Source organism: Pelecanus crispus, chromosome Z, assembly GCF_030463565.1.
Source record: "Pelecanus crispus isolate bPelCri1 chromosome Z, bPelCri1.pri, whole genome shotgun sequence".
In the NCBI taxonomy this organism is placed as follows: Eukaryota; Metazoa; Chordata; class Aves; order Pelecaniformes; family Pelecanidae; genus Pelecanus; species Pelecanus crispus.
Window position 1 is genome coordinate 49,186,227 of NC_134676.1, and position 16,436 is coordinate 49,202,662.

Consider the following 16,436-nt stretch of genomic DNA (forward strand, 5'->3'; position numbering starts at 1 on the left):
CTTCCCCTGAGCTAACTGTGTTGGCCTGCAAAGTTTTGTTAAATATCACACAAAAATAAAAGGTCTTTTTAAGATATCTTGGCAGTATTCCTCAATCCCTTGCTGCAAAGCATTTATCTATCACTAGGTAGCTACTGAATACCAGTATTACTCCCAGACACTTCAAAAGAGTCATTCTTTCCTTAAGAAACCCCAAAATTCTGCCAGTCGAGAGGTCTGATGCTACAAGCCACTGCTTAGGGTAGTAGTCTCACAGACATTCACAGATCTGCAGGTCTGAGTAACTAGGGCCAGAAGCCTAACTCGTGTACAAAGTACACACTGTGATTATTCTCCTGCTGTCACAAAACCACTCCAGCAACTGATTAATAGCGCAGAATGACCACTGGGTCTGGAGCCAGCAGCAAGGCTTGTATTCCCCAGCTGGAGCTGCAGCTGGTGGCTGGCTGGGCAGACAGGACCTCACCAGAGGTTCTCACCACCAGCTGCACCAATGTGACTGCTCTCACGATACATCTCACATGCAGGAGCCTGCGAGATTTGGGACAGCAGAAACCAATTAGTTACACAATTATGAGTATCTCGGCTAGACAAGACTGTTCTCTCTTCTTAGGTCTGTTTCCTCAGAAAGATATACCACTCCTCTGCTAAAGCCCCAAGGATTTCTCCTCACAGATTTGCAATCGCCACAAGGGGTCAGGATTTTCACATTACTCCTAACCTGAAAACTGTTACCTTAAAACACAGTACATCTCTCAGCTTCTGCACATGGAATCCAAGTGAAGACCTGCACATCTGTGCCCCCCGCCCTACCCCCTTCCCCATATCTACATACCTCCAGAAGCTTGCCGCCTAGCAAACACACTGAAATGCAGCAGGCAAGACGTGATATTGCTGTAGCATGAGGAGTTACAGGTGCAGCCTTTAGCTCTGTGCACACTTCTTTTGTCACCGTAAGGTTACAAGGTGGTACTAAAAAGTTTTGTGGAAGAGCAAAGTGATGTGAACGCTGTGGTGCTTACAGCACTTACTTTTTTGGATGAAAGCAAGAGAGTTTGGACTGGCTCAAAGTTTGGGAAAAGCTGTGTTTCTTCAATAATATGCATTCCATTCTCATAGCTGATAGCTTTGTGCAGGGCTCCTCGATCTGAAACAACAAAGCAATATATTTAAGTAAGATCCTTAAAATAAAAAGACAAGAAAAAAATTGCACAATTGCTGTAAATTGTCTCGATAATCTGCTTGCTGCTCAGCTGAAGACTTCACACAACTCTGTGCCATCATAAGGAGGTCTGAACAAGAAATAACATTTTGGGACAAACAATGACCACTTAGGGATTACCTTATGTGTGTTTTTGCTGCACTCATTGAAGTTTTGCAGTTCTTTTCCTGCAAAACTTTGTCAAAGCTCGTAAAATTCTCCACTTACCATGGCCCCTTACTTTTTAATGAAAACACCAGCTGGTGTAAAAGCAGTGTAAATATGGAAATCTCAAGAGTTTCTCTTGGAACACACTTCAGCCTAAAGAATCAGTGCATCAGCCAGGTTAGCTCAGCTGGTTAGAGCATGGTGCTAATAACGCCAAGTTCACAGGTTCAATCCCTGCTTACTGCAGGGGGGTTGGGCTCGATGATCTCTCAAGGTCCCTTCCAACCTAAAGCATTCTATGATTCTATGATCAATAAAAAAAAGTGTTTGCAGAACTCACCTGTACTGATGAACATAACATCATATATGGTGCCATTGAGTGCTCTGACTCTATCTACTACAATCTGGGTATATTTCACATCCCGTTTTACTAGTCGAGGTCTGTCTCCCATTGGAGTCACTGAGTCATCCATCAGAGGATGATCTTTAACAAACTGCAACGTTTTGTCTGGTAAGTTCAGAGAACTCATGTAGTTTGATGCTCTGGCTTCATTGTTTATACACTTGGGGGGGGGGGGGGGGAAGGGAGGAACAAACAAAAAAAAAGAGACAACCAAATTATATCATTTACTTGTACAAAATAGAGACAATTAACAGCGACTACATGCATTTTCTTCTCTGCATTATTTTGGCCACTGAGCACACCTTTACGTTATACTCATTCTACCGAGGAAGGTCCTCAAGTTTTCTAGCACTTTGGCTCTGTGTTGTACTGCTCCCTGAGCTTTGGACTACATTTTTGTTTGAGCCCAAAATGTATTTTAGGAAAATATTGTTTCTGCACTCTCATGCTTCTTAACTACTTTTAACTGTCAGCTCATTCAGCAGTAGCAACAAGATGACTGCAGGGAACATAAGAAAGTAAGAAAAGTGTGAAAGAGACCCAGCACTATGAACATTTTAGTTCACAGAGCAATGCACTGCATTGGATAAACCTGCTGAACCTACTGAGACAATGCAATGATTGCTATACTTCTGTTCATCTGAACTAAAAAGTATTTGATGTTGCCTAGTGTATACCAACATTTAGATCTAGACTGACACCACTAGAATATTAGTAAAAAAATAATGAAAATACAAAACCAGCAAAGAACAATTATAAATTTAAAAAACCCACTTTGATTCCCAGATACAAAGTTCAGAATAAATCACTTGAGTGTTTCTCTACAAAGTCTTTACAACAAAAGGTATCCAGATCAGGGCAAACTAAAATTAAGCTTTAGTATAAATCACTTGAGTGTTTCTCTACAAAGTCTTTACAACAAAAGGTATCCAGATCAGGGCAAACTAAAATTAAGCTTTAGTAGGTTATCTAATATTTTCTAGTTTCTTTACTCCTGAGAATTAGAAACAGACTAGTCATCATATCCAAGATTGCAGAAACTTACCGCACCAGGTCGAGGATTAGGAATCTCCCCATTGTATCGTACCCACTTTGTATGAGACTGTTCTACTGTAGCACTCTGCATATATTTTCCTTTTGAGAAAACCTCTTCTACAGTAGACAGATTGTATGCACACACTGCTGACAGCCCCACATTATTCCTAAAAGTTCAGGAAGAAAGAATAAAAAAAAAAAAATCATAGCAGTAATTATTACTTGTTGTAGTAAACAACTGAGATTAAAAGTACTTATCCAGGAAAAGACTATACCACACTTACAGTTGCGGGGTGAAGACCCCATATATCACTGGTTCCTTCAAAGTTGGAGACTTGAGAATAAAAACATCATTGATGATATTGAAAATTAAATTCTTATCAGGGATGGTACAAATCAATCTGGCCTTGAGAAAGGAAGTCCACTTTTTCTGCAAAGTCCTTAATCCTCCTTGGTCCCTCTTTTGATATTAAAAAAATAAAAAGGTATTTGTGAGAAGAATTAGCAGCATTTTTGCATTTAAGAACCACTGCTATACAGCATGAAATTACTGAGCACTGTTATTTTCTAACATTTCATATATGGCAACATTAATAAATGTTAACATGTTCACAAACAGAAAGGTAAGGAAGCCACAGGAAAATTAGTTGATTCAACAAAAATAATGCAGAATGGTTTCTACCAACACACAGAGGTAAGATGAGATATGAGACTTATAAAAGAACTGTACTTCAGCAACACTTGAAAAATTGAGATGAGCAATGTACCCTTAGAAAACAGCCTGCTTATTAGAACAAGTAAAATGACCATGGAATTATTACACTGTCCCTTAAGAGAGATAAGTAATATTGCATTTGTTCTGTGACATCTAAACTGTGATTTACATTCTAATGTTGCAATATGCATTTAAACTTGCCTGGCATTAATAATTTCATTAGACGAAATGCAGCAGTGGCTTAATCCTGCAAGCAGTTACCACCTTTATTAAGGATTTGCAGAATCAAGGCTTAAAGAAGGAAAGATATATTGACTAGAAATGTTTCAAAATATTTGAATCTCAAGCTGTAGCTGTTACTTCTCTTCAAAAAACAGGCATACTTGACCATTATTAATATTTCCCATTCATTATGCAATGCTGTTATGCAAAGTATTAAAGGAAATCTGCAAAATTCATGAAAACGGTTAAGTATAAATGCTTATAGATTTGCAACCTGCCATTGATTCCTATTTCAAACAAACAGCAGCAGCAAAGCTCTCATACTCCACAATACTCCCCTTTTAAAGCGTGCACAAGCTGTCAGTGGGCAGAAGGCCATAATAAGCCCCATGTAAATCTGCCTCCAGCTGCTTGTTTAATGGAAATCTCAAGGGCACTAACTCGTTATTGATGTTTTGACTTCCGTGTTTAAATATAAAACAGTAAAGTCATTTCAACCTCATCAAAATGAAACTGCTAGATAAACTTCCTGTTGGAAAAAAAAATCCTGAGGAAATTGATACATTCCACTGCAAAGGTTTTTGTTAAATCAACATTTTCTCCTGGAAAAACACTCTTTCATCAGCAAGATCTTTAACCAACACTCCTGAGTACGTACTTGAGTCAGCCTAACACACTGAGGTTTACACACAGCAAGTGTGACAGAATCAGGCTCCTGGTGACTGTTTTCCTTGAGGCTGTGGCTGCTGTAACAGCTTCATGGAAGTCCCATCTGCTATACCACAGTCAAGAGCTATTCTGTTGTGTACGCAGCCACACCTTTGTTTGTACACAGCTATTTAAAAGTAACTTGACAAACATCCTATCTGCTCAGCTCCAATCAAAGTCAGTTCTTCCCAGGGAGCTGTACTTAAACTTAAGAGTTGTTTAAAAAAAATAAAAAGGAAAGCCAGGGGAGACACTTTTTCTGTTGCTGGGTTTTGTGGTGATGTTTTTTCACCCCCCAGGGGTGGGTAGAACCCCCAGATGTACTGAAATTTCACCACCGTGCGAAATTAAATTAAGTGTTTGTTCCTAAAGCAACAATTACGGTTTCTCAGTTCTGAAGAACTGATTGAAATTGCTGATTCACTAAGATTCACTAAGTTTGACCACTTCCATTTAATTGGCACTAAGTTGACAATAAGAAGTGCTTTCACACACACACATAAAATTCTAGTTGAATTAGTAAAAGTAAATTGAACTATGTCCCACCTTGCACACTCTAGCTATTCTTGGAATCATCAGTTTTCCAACAAATTCATACTCCACAGACACCTCGGTGAAAAAGAAGTATATCTTGTCATCTTCTCCATCTGTGCTGTTTTGATCTGCTCTTATCACATCAGCAAAAACAAAACTGGGCTCTACAGACACAAGAGAATAATTTTATATTATATATGAGACTACTAACTTGATTCCCTCAAAGACCCTCTAGGACTCCTCTTTCATCCAAACCTCACACTGCATTTACCTGCTCTCCAGTTACTGACCTGCCTACACATATGAATAGCATTTCTAAAAAAAAACAGAGAAAAAACAAAAACCACAAACCCTATGTGAGGGCACTAATATACATGAGAGTGCTCTGAGGTCTGATATTTTGTTACTTCAGTGTTCTTCAGTCCACACTCACGCTTGGTTTTCTAATAGGCCTGGAGAGGTATCCTCCCTTGCCTGCCTCTCCTCTATTTCAGCTATTAGCAAACACTAAAAATGACAGTTTCATTACAACATGTATTACAAAACTCAGTATCCTGTACTTTTTGGACATAATCCATCTTTTGGAATATGCTAACGTCATGGTTTTGGTCCTTCTTGGCAGAAAGCCACAAACCTCTGAGCATTCACAAAACTTGGTGAATTTTGAAATTCAGGAACTGAAATCACCAGAAACCATGATCAGCTCAATTTGAAAACCCACTAGAGACCAAAACCATTCTCTTCCTTACTATATCATAACTATGCTGCATTATTGCAAGGATGAATAAGTAGATATAAATAAACTGTAGCCCTTTAACATGAAGTTGAAGCCTGTATGTCTTGAACCTGTTTTCATTGTCAATGCTGATAAAAATGCTGAAATTTCAAAATAAAATCTCTTGACGGCACACATGAGGGCACACACTCACATGTCAGTATATGCCAGTATAACAAAATCCATTCTCTTTAAGATATTAGACAATTGCCCCTTACCCCAGGTAAGACACCTAAACTCTTTGCCTGGAAGTGTGACATTGAAGGAGGAAAACCAGTTTGGTTGGGCCAGTTCTCACGCCCACTTACCATTAAGCCAAGGTATCGCATACTCTGTTCTCAGAGGGCTCTGATGAGAGTGCCGTGAAATGATAGGTTCACTTCCCAAGAAATTGTAGGAAGTCCCAGAATAAAGCTCCTCATCTTTAACACAAAAACAAATATTTTAGAATTTCTTATGCACTGGATACCAAAAAGGGTACGTAAATATTTCAGGAGAGTTTGTAAGCTTAAAACTTCCCACAAGAAAAGATAAACAAGGATTTCCTCTAAATTGCCCCAGACATGTCTTCTATGTTTACATTTCTGCTGACCATTCTCAAGGCTAGCACTTCCATACTTGGGTTTATTATTGCTCTAATGGAAGCAACTGGCAAAAGTCAGCATTGTTTTTGTGGTACTTTAACATTTAACATGCAAACCTACAGTTTATGTACAAGTACATAAATTTACTTAAGAAACACCACAGAAGTTTTGGAAGTAATTATTTTACTCTCTTTCTATGCCACCATTATTCAAACTCAATTTTTAAAAATTTAGGCAACAATGCAGGGAGTGTGTTCTTTTCTTTCTTGTTTCCTGTTTTGTGTTACTTTGAGCATCTCTTTTATGATCTTGTGACACAAGAGTACAGCCACAAACTCCTGTTTCACCAAATCAAGATTCAGTGGTGTCTAACCATGCAGTAATATACTCACAATAAATATCTCACTTCCCTATTCTGCTTCATGGATATGTCTTCAGGACAGCTAAAACCTCTACTTGTTAAATTTACTGAAATGACAGTAACTGATACAACAAAGGCAGTCAAAGTACATCTAGACTACCAGGACTAAATGTTAAACACCTGAAAATACAGTTTAAAAATTAGTATTTCAGAAGTTGCTTCCAAAACAACCTGGAGTTTTAAGTTCTCCTTTTAGGAAACATGCTAAGGTTGACTACGTATTTTAGTGTCTATCTAGATACACAGTAAAGATGTAAAAATATGGACACAATCTACCATTTTGATACTGAGAGACTGGAGAATGACAGCGAAAAAGATCGAACATTTTTATACATAGTAACGAGGTACGCTAAGTCTGAACTTACCAACCATAACAGATGTGTAGCTTTGAGCAGGATCAAACGGACACCTGCCCTTACCATCTTCATTTTTACCTCCAAGCTCAAATGAAATTAAATTCTGCAAAAAATTAAGTTGAAAACCACAAAACAACTGTTAGTACTTTTTCTTTCAGCCACTTGACTCATGCAAAGATAACTGAAAAATTAACACTAAGTAATGGACTATATCATCAACTTCCAGCATCAAAGGCACTTTTTTAAGATTATAAACAGCATGTGCATTTTCAGAAAATCTTACTGAGTCCAGCAGACAGAGAGGAAATGTGATCCTATGATTTGTGAGGGCGGGAGCAGAAAAGAACAGAAGACAAAAACTTAAATCCAGACAGACCTCAAGAAAGAACACCCAAAAAAGCCAGACAGCAGGAAAGGCAAAGAGCTGCAATGGAAAGAGCTGGCAATTATTGAGCTAGCCTGCACAAAAATGGACAGTTTTAGAAATCAAGAAGGCTTTCTGAAGTGGATTTAGCAATTTTCAAGATTATGTTAAATTTGTGAGATGGGGCATAATCCAACTAAATTTTTAAAAGCAACAGAATACTTTGGCTGCTGCTTTACAAATCCCTTAAAAACTGACGGAATGAGGATCAGGAAGATGACAGAGAACTGTAGCCACAGTACTGAGGAAGTGATCAATTATACTGCGTAATGAAGACACTGGAGGCTAAGGGCAATGACTTCTGGCAATGTTCCAGAGATGATGGCAGGCAGAGTTCCAGGCAAGGAGACAAAAAGGAACAATTACAAGATTTCTCAATTTCAGAATTGTTAAGAGCTGCAGTAAAGAGAACGATACAAAAGTCAGCAGCGAGAGAAGGGAGTTTTGATTTTGCACCAAGACTTCACTCTGAAGCATTCAGCACTGAAGCTGTGGCATAGCCAGGAGCAGAGACAAGACAAGCAGAGACAGGAATCTGAGAAATTTCACGAGATTTGGTAACGGATGGAAGTCACAAAGAATGTAATTTCAGTTTTAGAAATTGTTTTTATGCTAACAGACAATACGCAAAGAATTGCAAAAGTTAAGAAAAAATAAATCTGCAGTTCAACAACATGAATCAATAATTCAGTAAACACTGTGAAAAAGGAACAGTATGGTTTATTTCCATAATCTATCATGACTGTAGGACAGTGTAATAAGTGCTCCAAACGTTACGACCGGCACGGAAATTGCAACAGTCCTTGGGAATGGAGATTAACTCATTGTTTAAACAAGCTGATTTTACGTTACAGTTGTTATTGGGTCAAAACTTATCTACATTCTTACCAGGTAATCACACGTTGGCTGAAACGCATTAGTTCCACACACATAGAGAAAAGTATCGTTCAGCTGTTGCAAGACACGCACATAATTACGACACTCTGTCTGTAATAGAGGATAAGAAAAGGACCAGTCTGATAAACCACATCTTCCACATTCCAACATAAATAAACAATTAAAGTTGTGCTGTCAGCTTGTCTGTTGCCGCTACTTATGCCACACCAGTAAGGCTGGGTGATACAATCACCACTGGGACACCATCTCCCTACAATCTCCAGGAGCTGTTGTGCCACAGCATCTGCTTCCCTACAGCCAGTAGTGTGCACCTGCCTCAGTAAACCTATTAGGGTAGTGTAACCAAGTACCATACACTCAGCAGGGTGCATCTCAAGTTGTTCCATGAAAGCACAAGCTCCAAAGACACATCTGATCCATGGGAACAACTAGTTAAACATGGAGTAAGTTTTAGACTTTGCCATCCCTTATAAGCCTAGATGAAACAGCAAGTGATAGTCAAGGTTGTTTCTTAAGAGAGAAACCTCTAATATCATTAAATTAGCTACAAAGCTATGTCACTTATATCTGTCCATTGGCTTCAGTCCTTGATATCAATTGCTCTTTCACCCCAGGAAGCTTCTTAATTCCTTTGGCTCTGAAATAGAATGAGGAGTTTGAGCAAAGCCTTGAATAAAGGATACCATAAAGTTTCAGAATAATAACCAAGAAAAACAACTCTAAACACCCACTTAGAGAGAGGGAAAACACCAGTATCAACAACATCCCTTAATTCTTGCTGGTACACAGCCAGATACCACCACTGTACTGTACTTCCATAAACTAGTTAAGCAAGTAATAAGCACTGTCCTTACTCTTCCTTCTTATAAGCCAAACCAAGTATTTCTGTGACTGTATGGTTGGTCTGGTATGGCAGAAAACTGGGGCAGGGGGGGTGGGAGGGGTGGGTTGGGAGAACAAAATGGTTTTTCTGCCAGATGAGGTCCTTGAACAGCTGCGTAGATGCTTTCTGCTGGCACTAAACAGCATAGTGGTGATGGGTGGGGGAGACGACTGCCCATTTTAGCATAAGAAACTGCATGTATTGTGTTTGCATGGTAAGGTTTTGGTAGCAGCGGGGGCTATACGGGCGGCTTGTGTGAGAAGCTGCTAGAAGCTTCCCGTGTCCGACAGAGCCAATGCCAGCCCACTCCAAGACAGACCCGCCGCTGGCCAAGGCAGAGCCCACCAACAACAGTGGTAGCGCCTCTGTGATAACATATTTAAGAAGGGAGGAAAAAACCCAAACCCACACAAACTGCAGCTGGAGTGAGGAGTGAGAATATATGAGAGGAACGACTCTGCAGACACCAAGGTCAGTGAAGAAGGAGGGGGAGAAGGTGCTCCAGGCATCAGAGCAGAGATTCCCCCGCAGCCCCTGGTGAAGCCCATGGTGAGGCAGGCTGTGCCCCTGCAGCCCATGGAGGTCCATGGTGGAGCAGATATCCACCTGCAGCCCGGGGAGGACCCCATGCTGGATCAGGTGGATGTGCCTGAAAGAGGCTGTGACCCGGTGGGAAGCCTGCGCTGGAGCAGGCTCCTGGCAGGACCTGTGGACCCACGGAGAGAGAGGAGCCCACGCTGGAGCAGGTTTGCTGGCAGGACTTGGGACCCCACGGGGGGCCCACGCTGCAGCAGTCTGCTCCTGAAGGACTGCACCCCATGGAAGGGACCCACGCTGGAGCAGTTCATGAAGAACTGTAGCCCATGGGAAGGACCCACATTGGAGAAGTTCACAGAGGACTGTCTCCCATGGGAAGGACCCCACAATGGAGCAGGGGAAGAGTGTGAGGAGTCCTGCCCTGAGGTGGAAGGAGCGGCAGAGAACGTGTGATGAACTGACTGCAACCCCCATTCCCCGTCCCCCTGCGCTGCTCAGGGGGGGAGGAGGCAGAGAAAACTGGGAGTGAAGTTAAGCACAGGAAGAAGGGAGGGGTGGGGGGAAGGTGTTCTAAGATTTGGTTTTACTTCTCATTACCCTACACTGTTTTGATTGGTAATAAATTAAACTGATTTTCCCCAAGTTGAGTCTGTTTTGCCTGTGATGGTAATTGCTGAGCAATCTCTCCCTGTCCTCATCTCGACCCACAAGCTTGTTTGTTGTATTTTCTCTCCCCATCCAGTAGAGAAGCAGAGTGATAGAGCAGCTTTGATGGGCACTTAGCATCCAGCCAGGGTCAACCCACCACAAAGCAGTAGTGGCTTAATACCCTGACCCTTCTGAAACCCTCGCACTACGCAAAACATCACAGCTGCAACATAAATGTGACTAGTAGAAGGTTATGAGTACAATGAGGAAGAAGCATGGCTGGCAATAAGTGTGACTTGCTAAACTAGGGGCAGGGGGGAAAAAAAAAGGAAGAGAAGTTTGGAGCTCTGGCAAAGTACCTATTTATGGGGTCTAACATCACTTCTACCTAACACCAATGATCTCTGCAGAAGACTGGTGGAGATGCACACACCATCTGCTAAACTGTATGCACACGCACAAGAGAAATTCACACCTCTCATATTTATCATGGCTGTATGTGAGTATTATTACTACTAACCCCAGCTGAACCTGGAGAACACAAATAACACTCTCTGAGTGCATCCTAAAGAGGCAGACAAGGAGAAAAGATCCCTTAAATGCCTGCCACACCTCATGTTAGGATAATTTATTGATGGTTGTCAGTCCAAAGAAAAGCAGTAAACTGAGCCAAGCGAGAGAGCACACTCCCACCTCCAATAGCCCCATGAATGCAGTATGTCTATCAGCCCTGGATGCAGCACCTGGGGTTTTATAACACTGTGAACCAAAGAGGCTGCAGGTTCATGGGTGCCGATGTCAAATCCCTGCAAGCATAGACTAGGACTGCTTTTTGTATTCGCAGGCCTTGCAGACTTCCACTTTCAAACCTGTACTAACAGCCTGCCCGTCAGCCTTGCCCAGCAAACCCTCACTTTACCCTATCACTAAACAAAGCGGTGCTACGCAAGGGGAAAGGAACGTCCACATACATTCAACCACCTCAGGCAAACCATCTCCACAGAAAGGCAAAATGAGCAGGCCAGCCTGTGCGCTGGCAGTGGTGAGGAGTCCGTGGTTGCCAGAAACACCAAGGGATCTCAGGGGCTGAGCTGTCTGTGCTGCCGAGCTGGCAGGAGATCAGGCTGCTCAGGTGCCAGGGAGCTGTCTGAGCACTCACACCAGCAAGGTGCTGCTGCAAAGGGCACACCCACTGAGCGCCACAATAGGGATAGATATCCAAGTTAGTGGAAAACACACTGGCGGAACAGCACTGGCCTAATAAATAAACCCTACGCCCTAAAGCACAGCAAACAAAATTATCAATCATTTTGTAAAGTCAAATGCTGGGGAGGAATTATTGCAATAACAAAACGCAACAGTTGCTATCAATTATCTCAATGAAAGTAATATGGGTTATAATTTCAATGGAAAAACTTCTAACATTAAGCACACATGAGGGTGCGTTCAGATTTTCAAACATTGAAACAATATTTACCACCAAGAAATAATGAACTAAGAATTAGAAAAAGACTAAGCAGCTGCAGTTTCTAAAGCTGAAGTTAATTGAAGATTTTAGGTGATTATTTGAAAATTTTCATTTCAAACAGTTAGAGCCTTTCTTCTTTTACCATCACTCCTCTAGAAGCGAAATGTAGAACATCTTTCTCAAAGTTCAATAAAAGTACATACCTGTTCTGATTTGCCCTTGACTGCACATTTAGCCCTTTTATCTTCGGTAACTTTCCAGTGTAACTAAGTGAAAAAACAAGCAACAAAAAGGCACATTCAAAGCACTTGAATTCAATGCAAGGTCTAAAAGGTCTTGCAACACCACACAAAAAAAGGCAATCCTGAGACTATCTGCAGCAAATGCAAACCATTTTGCAAGTAGGTTTAGGTTTCAAAGGTTCAAAGCCATTCTTTCCTGGAGAGATGTCACTTCGAAATTCATGTCCGTTAAGTGGGGCTAAACCACTGCTATTATCTTTTGGGTTCATCATGATGTTTCCCCTCAAACTGCTAATGAAGTTGCTATTACCATATGCATTAGGGAAATGTAACTGTAACTGTTTTAAGTACTTCTCAGTTTTAAGTACTTCCTTATTTCATTCACACTTGAATGAAAAAGCTGTCTGAGGGGCGGGGTGGGCAGGGGAAATCAAAGAAAACTTATTGGATCAATTTACACTATACGCAGAAGTACAACTTTGACAGTTACACGCACTAGTAAAACAAGTTTTATATGCTGGTGAAATTGCCCACCACCACGCATCAACGTTTTGTTCAGGTTAAAAATCATATGAGCATCTTCCAAAACATTGTGGGTAGGACTCCATGCTGCACCTCTAAGTGTCAGCCTGCACTGCTCATGGGATAAGCAGCAGCAGCCTGGGAAGGACTGGAAACAATACAATGTTAGCAGACTTCGGCATGGGCTAATCCACTCTGAGAAGCCAGTGTCAGCACATCCAGAGTACTTCTCTGAGCAAGCTGGATCAGACCTGTCTGCACCACCACTTGCTGTGCAGACGCACCTAAAGACACAAAACAGAAGCTGAAACCAAAAAGACAGGGCCCTCATTTCATTTGAAGCATGTCTGCAGCCTGTCACTCCTGAGCAAGCTCCCAACTTTGCTTGTTTCAGATTAATTACCTTCTGATTCAGATCAACAGGAGATGCCCCACTCCTGGTAATAAATATATGTATAAGAACCACCATTACAGATGATACCCCAAGTCCTTTCAGTCCAGCATCCTTAGGTTTTTTCTCCTTGGGGACAGAAGACCCCTAATTACTTGTTTATATCCAACTTCTCATTTCTTCCTCTCATCTAATGGCATGTTTTACTCTATAGCATCTTCCAGAAATAACACAGGAGTAGCTCACACAAAGTATTTTCTTCTTTTAGGTACCTACCACCTAAAGTGTGGTGCTACTGATATCAGGAAATGAAGTTAAATTTCGAGTAGGATTTTTACATGGAGGATAATGTATTAAAATGCATACCTCGTGCTGCTTTTCAGCAATATTCACCGCGTTTAATGCGAAGATCACTTCTCTGGCTCCTACATATAGAACATCTTTGTCTTCACTTAACAGCAAGGTTGAATAGTTTGACACTTCTGATTCATGAAAATGTATGAGCTGGACCTCTGTTGAAATGAAAGAAAAATAGCACCACATGAAGAAACACGATCACTTAGGGTCGAGTTTATGGGTCATTTTTCTACATTGGGTAACAGCTGTTGGATATCTTGAAAACAACAAATATTAGTTTGGACAACCCACATTAACAGGTAAGAGACCCCCCTCAGAAGCTTGGTTCAGCAGAAACAGCAGCTCCCATCATCAACGTCAAAAACACTAGTCCCAGCTTTCTCACTCAATTTCAAATGCCTAAATATTTCCTCTTGTAGTGATGCCTACAACTCACTTCTTCCTTCATTTTTTTCCAACCTGTTAATTCCCTTTTTTTTTTTTAACCTTCCATTTTACACATCCACTGTCAGGTCATTCCTCACCTTTTCCCTTCCATGTACACACCTACTGTGGAAAAATCAGGTCAGTCACCACGTTGCCTGCAACCACCTCAAACAAATCTCACAAAAAGTCCTGCACCTTGAAAGATAACACTTCAGCATACTACCACAGCAGAAAGACACAGGAGCTAAAAAGGAACCATTTAAAAAGGGTCAATAAGCTGATTTTGAAGTGGAGACGAGAGATGAAATGCACATGATAGAAAGAAATAACATGAGGGAAAATAAAGATGAAAAGGAAGATGAGAGAAAGAGGGAGACATTAGGGAAAAGGCAGTGGAATGAGGAAGCATGCAGACTGGAACAGAATGGCTTGGAGAAAGATGACACAAAATGACTAATATACAAGAATATTTTTTCTGCATGTACAACCGTAAGGGAAAAACGACTGAAGGTTTGGGAGACCATATTTTGGGCAAGAGACTACCACGAGATTAATTGTGTTTTTTTAAGATACAGGCAGGAAATAATGTATTATTGCTCCCAGTTCTAACATTAGAAATTGCACATATTCAACTATAATACTCTGGAAACATTAATTTTAAATCAGATTCTCAATAGTGTCATTTTAAAATCTTTTACTTGGCAGGGGAATTTTCCCCAAATGAACAAACTGGTTCATGCACCTTCACATGTTCATTCCTCCACTGAACTAAGTTTCCCCTCCTATTAAAGTAGGCTTCCCATATTTAAATGCAACAATCTTTAGCAGACAGAGACAGGGAGAAATAGCAGGAACGAAAATAAATTCCATTTATTTTGAGTAATTTGGATGTGGTTCTGCAGTGCATTACTATAATACCATTAAACAGCAACTTGCCAATTTTTAACTATTATACAAGATAGGAGCATCAAGGAGCCTAAGCAGAACTACAAGCCTTGTCTAGACCATTCTTTCTGAAACGCTGCATCAGCAACTCACTAATTGCTATACCAATAAACAGGAAAAACTCTTCCTACAGTCATCTCATAAATCAGCTTATTGTTAACTACATTCTTAATCTCAATCTATCTTTTCCACACTGCAACTGCTCGGTATTTAGCATCCTTACTTAAGGCTGCTTCTTCATACTGACCATATTCTTGTTTGGTTTTGGGCAAGTAATTGTTGTTAACTAACTAGTAGTAACAGAGGACCCAAACACAAAATCTTGTAAAACCTAAAGCATGCATGCCACAGGGAGCTGCAGGGAGAAGGGAAAGGGGAAGCGGGAGGCAGGAGGGGGAGGATATTCACTAAGAGCAGCAAATAACTACTCTATAGTCCTTGCTCTAGAGTTCTCTTCAGACCCAAGCTAAATAATGAAACCAAAAGCTAAAGGCTTCTCTGATCCCTATTACTTCTCTGTGTGCCACATATTGCTGATTCCTACTAACTGTATTGGAAGGTTATGAATATTTGCTGCAATTTCAAATACAGGGAAAGTGGTGTTCTGTGAAAAAGGTTGTTTCAACTCTAGGCACCATATAACGCTGTCAGAAGAGGGCCAAAGCTTATCTTCCCTTCACTTGATTTGTTTCTGCACACAGGATGGCTTAGTGTCAAAATACATCTCAGTCTGAAAAAGCATAAAAAAGGATTATTAGCTGGAGAGGTGCATTTTGCTAGTATGTTCAGATTCAAAGTAAAAATAATTTGATCAAACCACAATAGAGCTATTGGGTTTTTCTCTTGAAGCAAGCTTCAGCTACAAGATCCTTCAGCTGAGAAAGCCAAATTTGAAATTCCTCCTTTAAAAAGCTATGTTTTCAGAACTGCTTGAAGGATCTGAAATCAAGTCAACTCAGTGCCTAAGTCATTTTTGAATATTCTGGACCTAAGCACTTCATAAACTAAGAAAAGCCAGCAACACCTGACCAAACTCGCAGCAAGCAGGCTGGAAGAACATACAGCCTCAAGGAGTTTCAGATCCCACAGAAACCCTGAGGTTGTGGCAGTGTCCTATATTACACTACTAAGTTTCTCTTCTTACCTCTGTGTTCCCAAGTGATCCTTGGTACTGGGCCAAATGCTACTGCCACTTCCAGTAACAAACCCCAAAATGCATAAAAAGCGCATAGAGCCATCTTCAGCGTCCTTGCTCTTCAGGGCTCCTTGGATAACTGCAGCAGGTAGTGTTTCTTCAGCAGAAGAAATGCAGATCCCAGGGAGTATTAAAGACCAGGCATTTCAGACCTTGAGAGCAGTGCAACAAGGCAGGCTGGAAAAACTGTACAAGTACACGCTTTTCAGCAGATCACTTCTTCAAGGGAACGCACATTTTCCAGGATGCTGCATACAGAGACTGCCCACACTCTCCACAGGCTGCAGGGCTGCTAAGAAGCGCAACTGAGCACATTCTTCTGTTTCGTTGCAGAAATAAATGATGCTGTGGAGAGAGGAGGGAAACAAAAAGTACAAGA

At 41.0% G+C, this 16,436-nt stretch overlaps 1 protein-coding gene across 2 annotated transcripts in view; it reads right to left on the bottom strand.

The window, feature by feature from the left end:
* Positions 1-16,100, bottom strand: part of SEMA4D (semaphorin 4D) — a 39,094-nt gene extending 22,994 nt beyond the window's left edge. For both annotated transcript variants that reach the window (XM_075725990.1, XM_075725989.1), the window contains exons 1-11: positions 16,007-16,100; positions 13,501-13,646; positions 12,183-12,245; positions 8,435-8,533; positions 7,132-7,225; positions 6,070-6,183; positions 4,999-5,150; positions 3,092-3,267; positions 2,818-2,974; positions 1,710-1,932; positions 1,032-1,147 (exon numbers count right to left, since the gene is read on the bottom strand). In XM_075725990.1, the coding sequence (XP_075582105.1) occupies positions 1,032-1,147; positions 1,710-1,932; positions 2,818-2,974; positions 3,092-3,267; positions 4,999-5,150; positions 6,070-6,183; positions 7,132-7,225; positions 8,435-8,533; positions 12,183-12,245; positions 13,501-13,646; positions 16,007-16,100 (1,434 nt within the window). The remainder of the gene's footprint in view (positions 1-1,031; positions 1,148-1,709; positions 1,933-2,817; positions 2,975-3,091; positions 3,268-4,998; positions 5,151-6,069; positions 6,184-7,131; positions 7,226-8,434; positions 8,534-12,182; positions 12,246-13,500; positions 13,647-16,006) is intronic.
* Between the last annotated feature and the right edge of the window lie 336 nt (positions 16,101-16,436).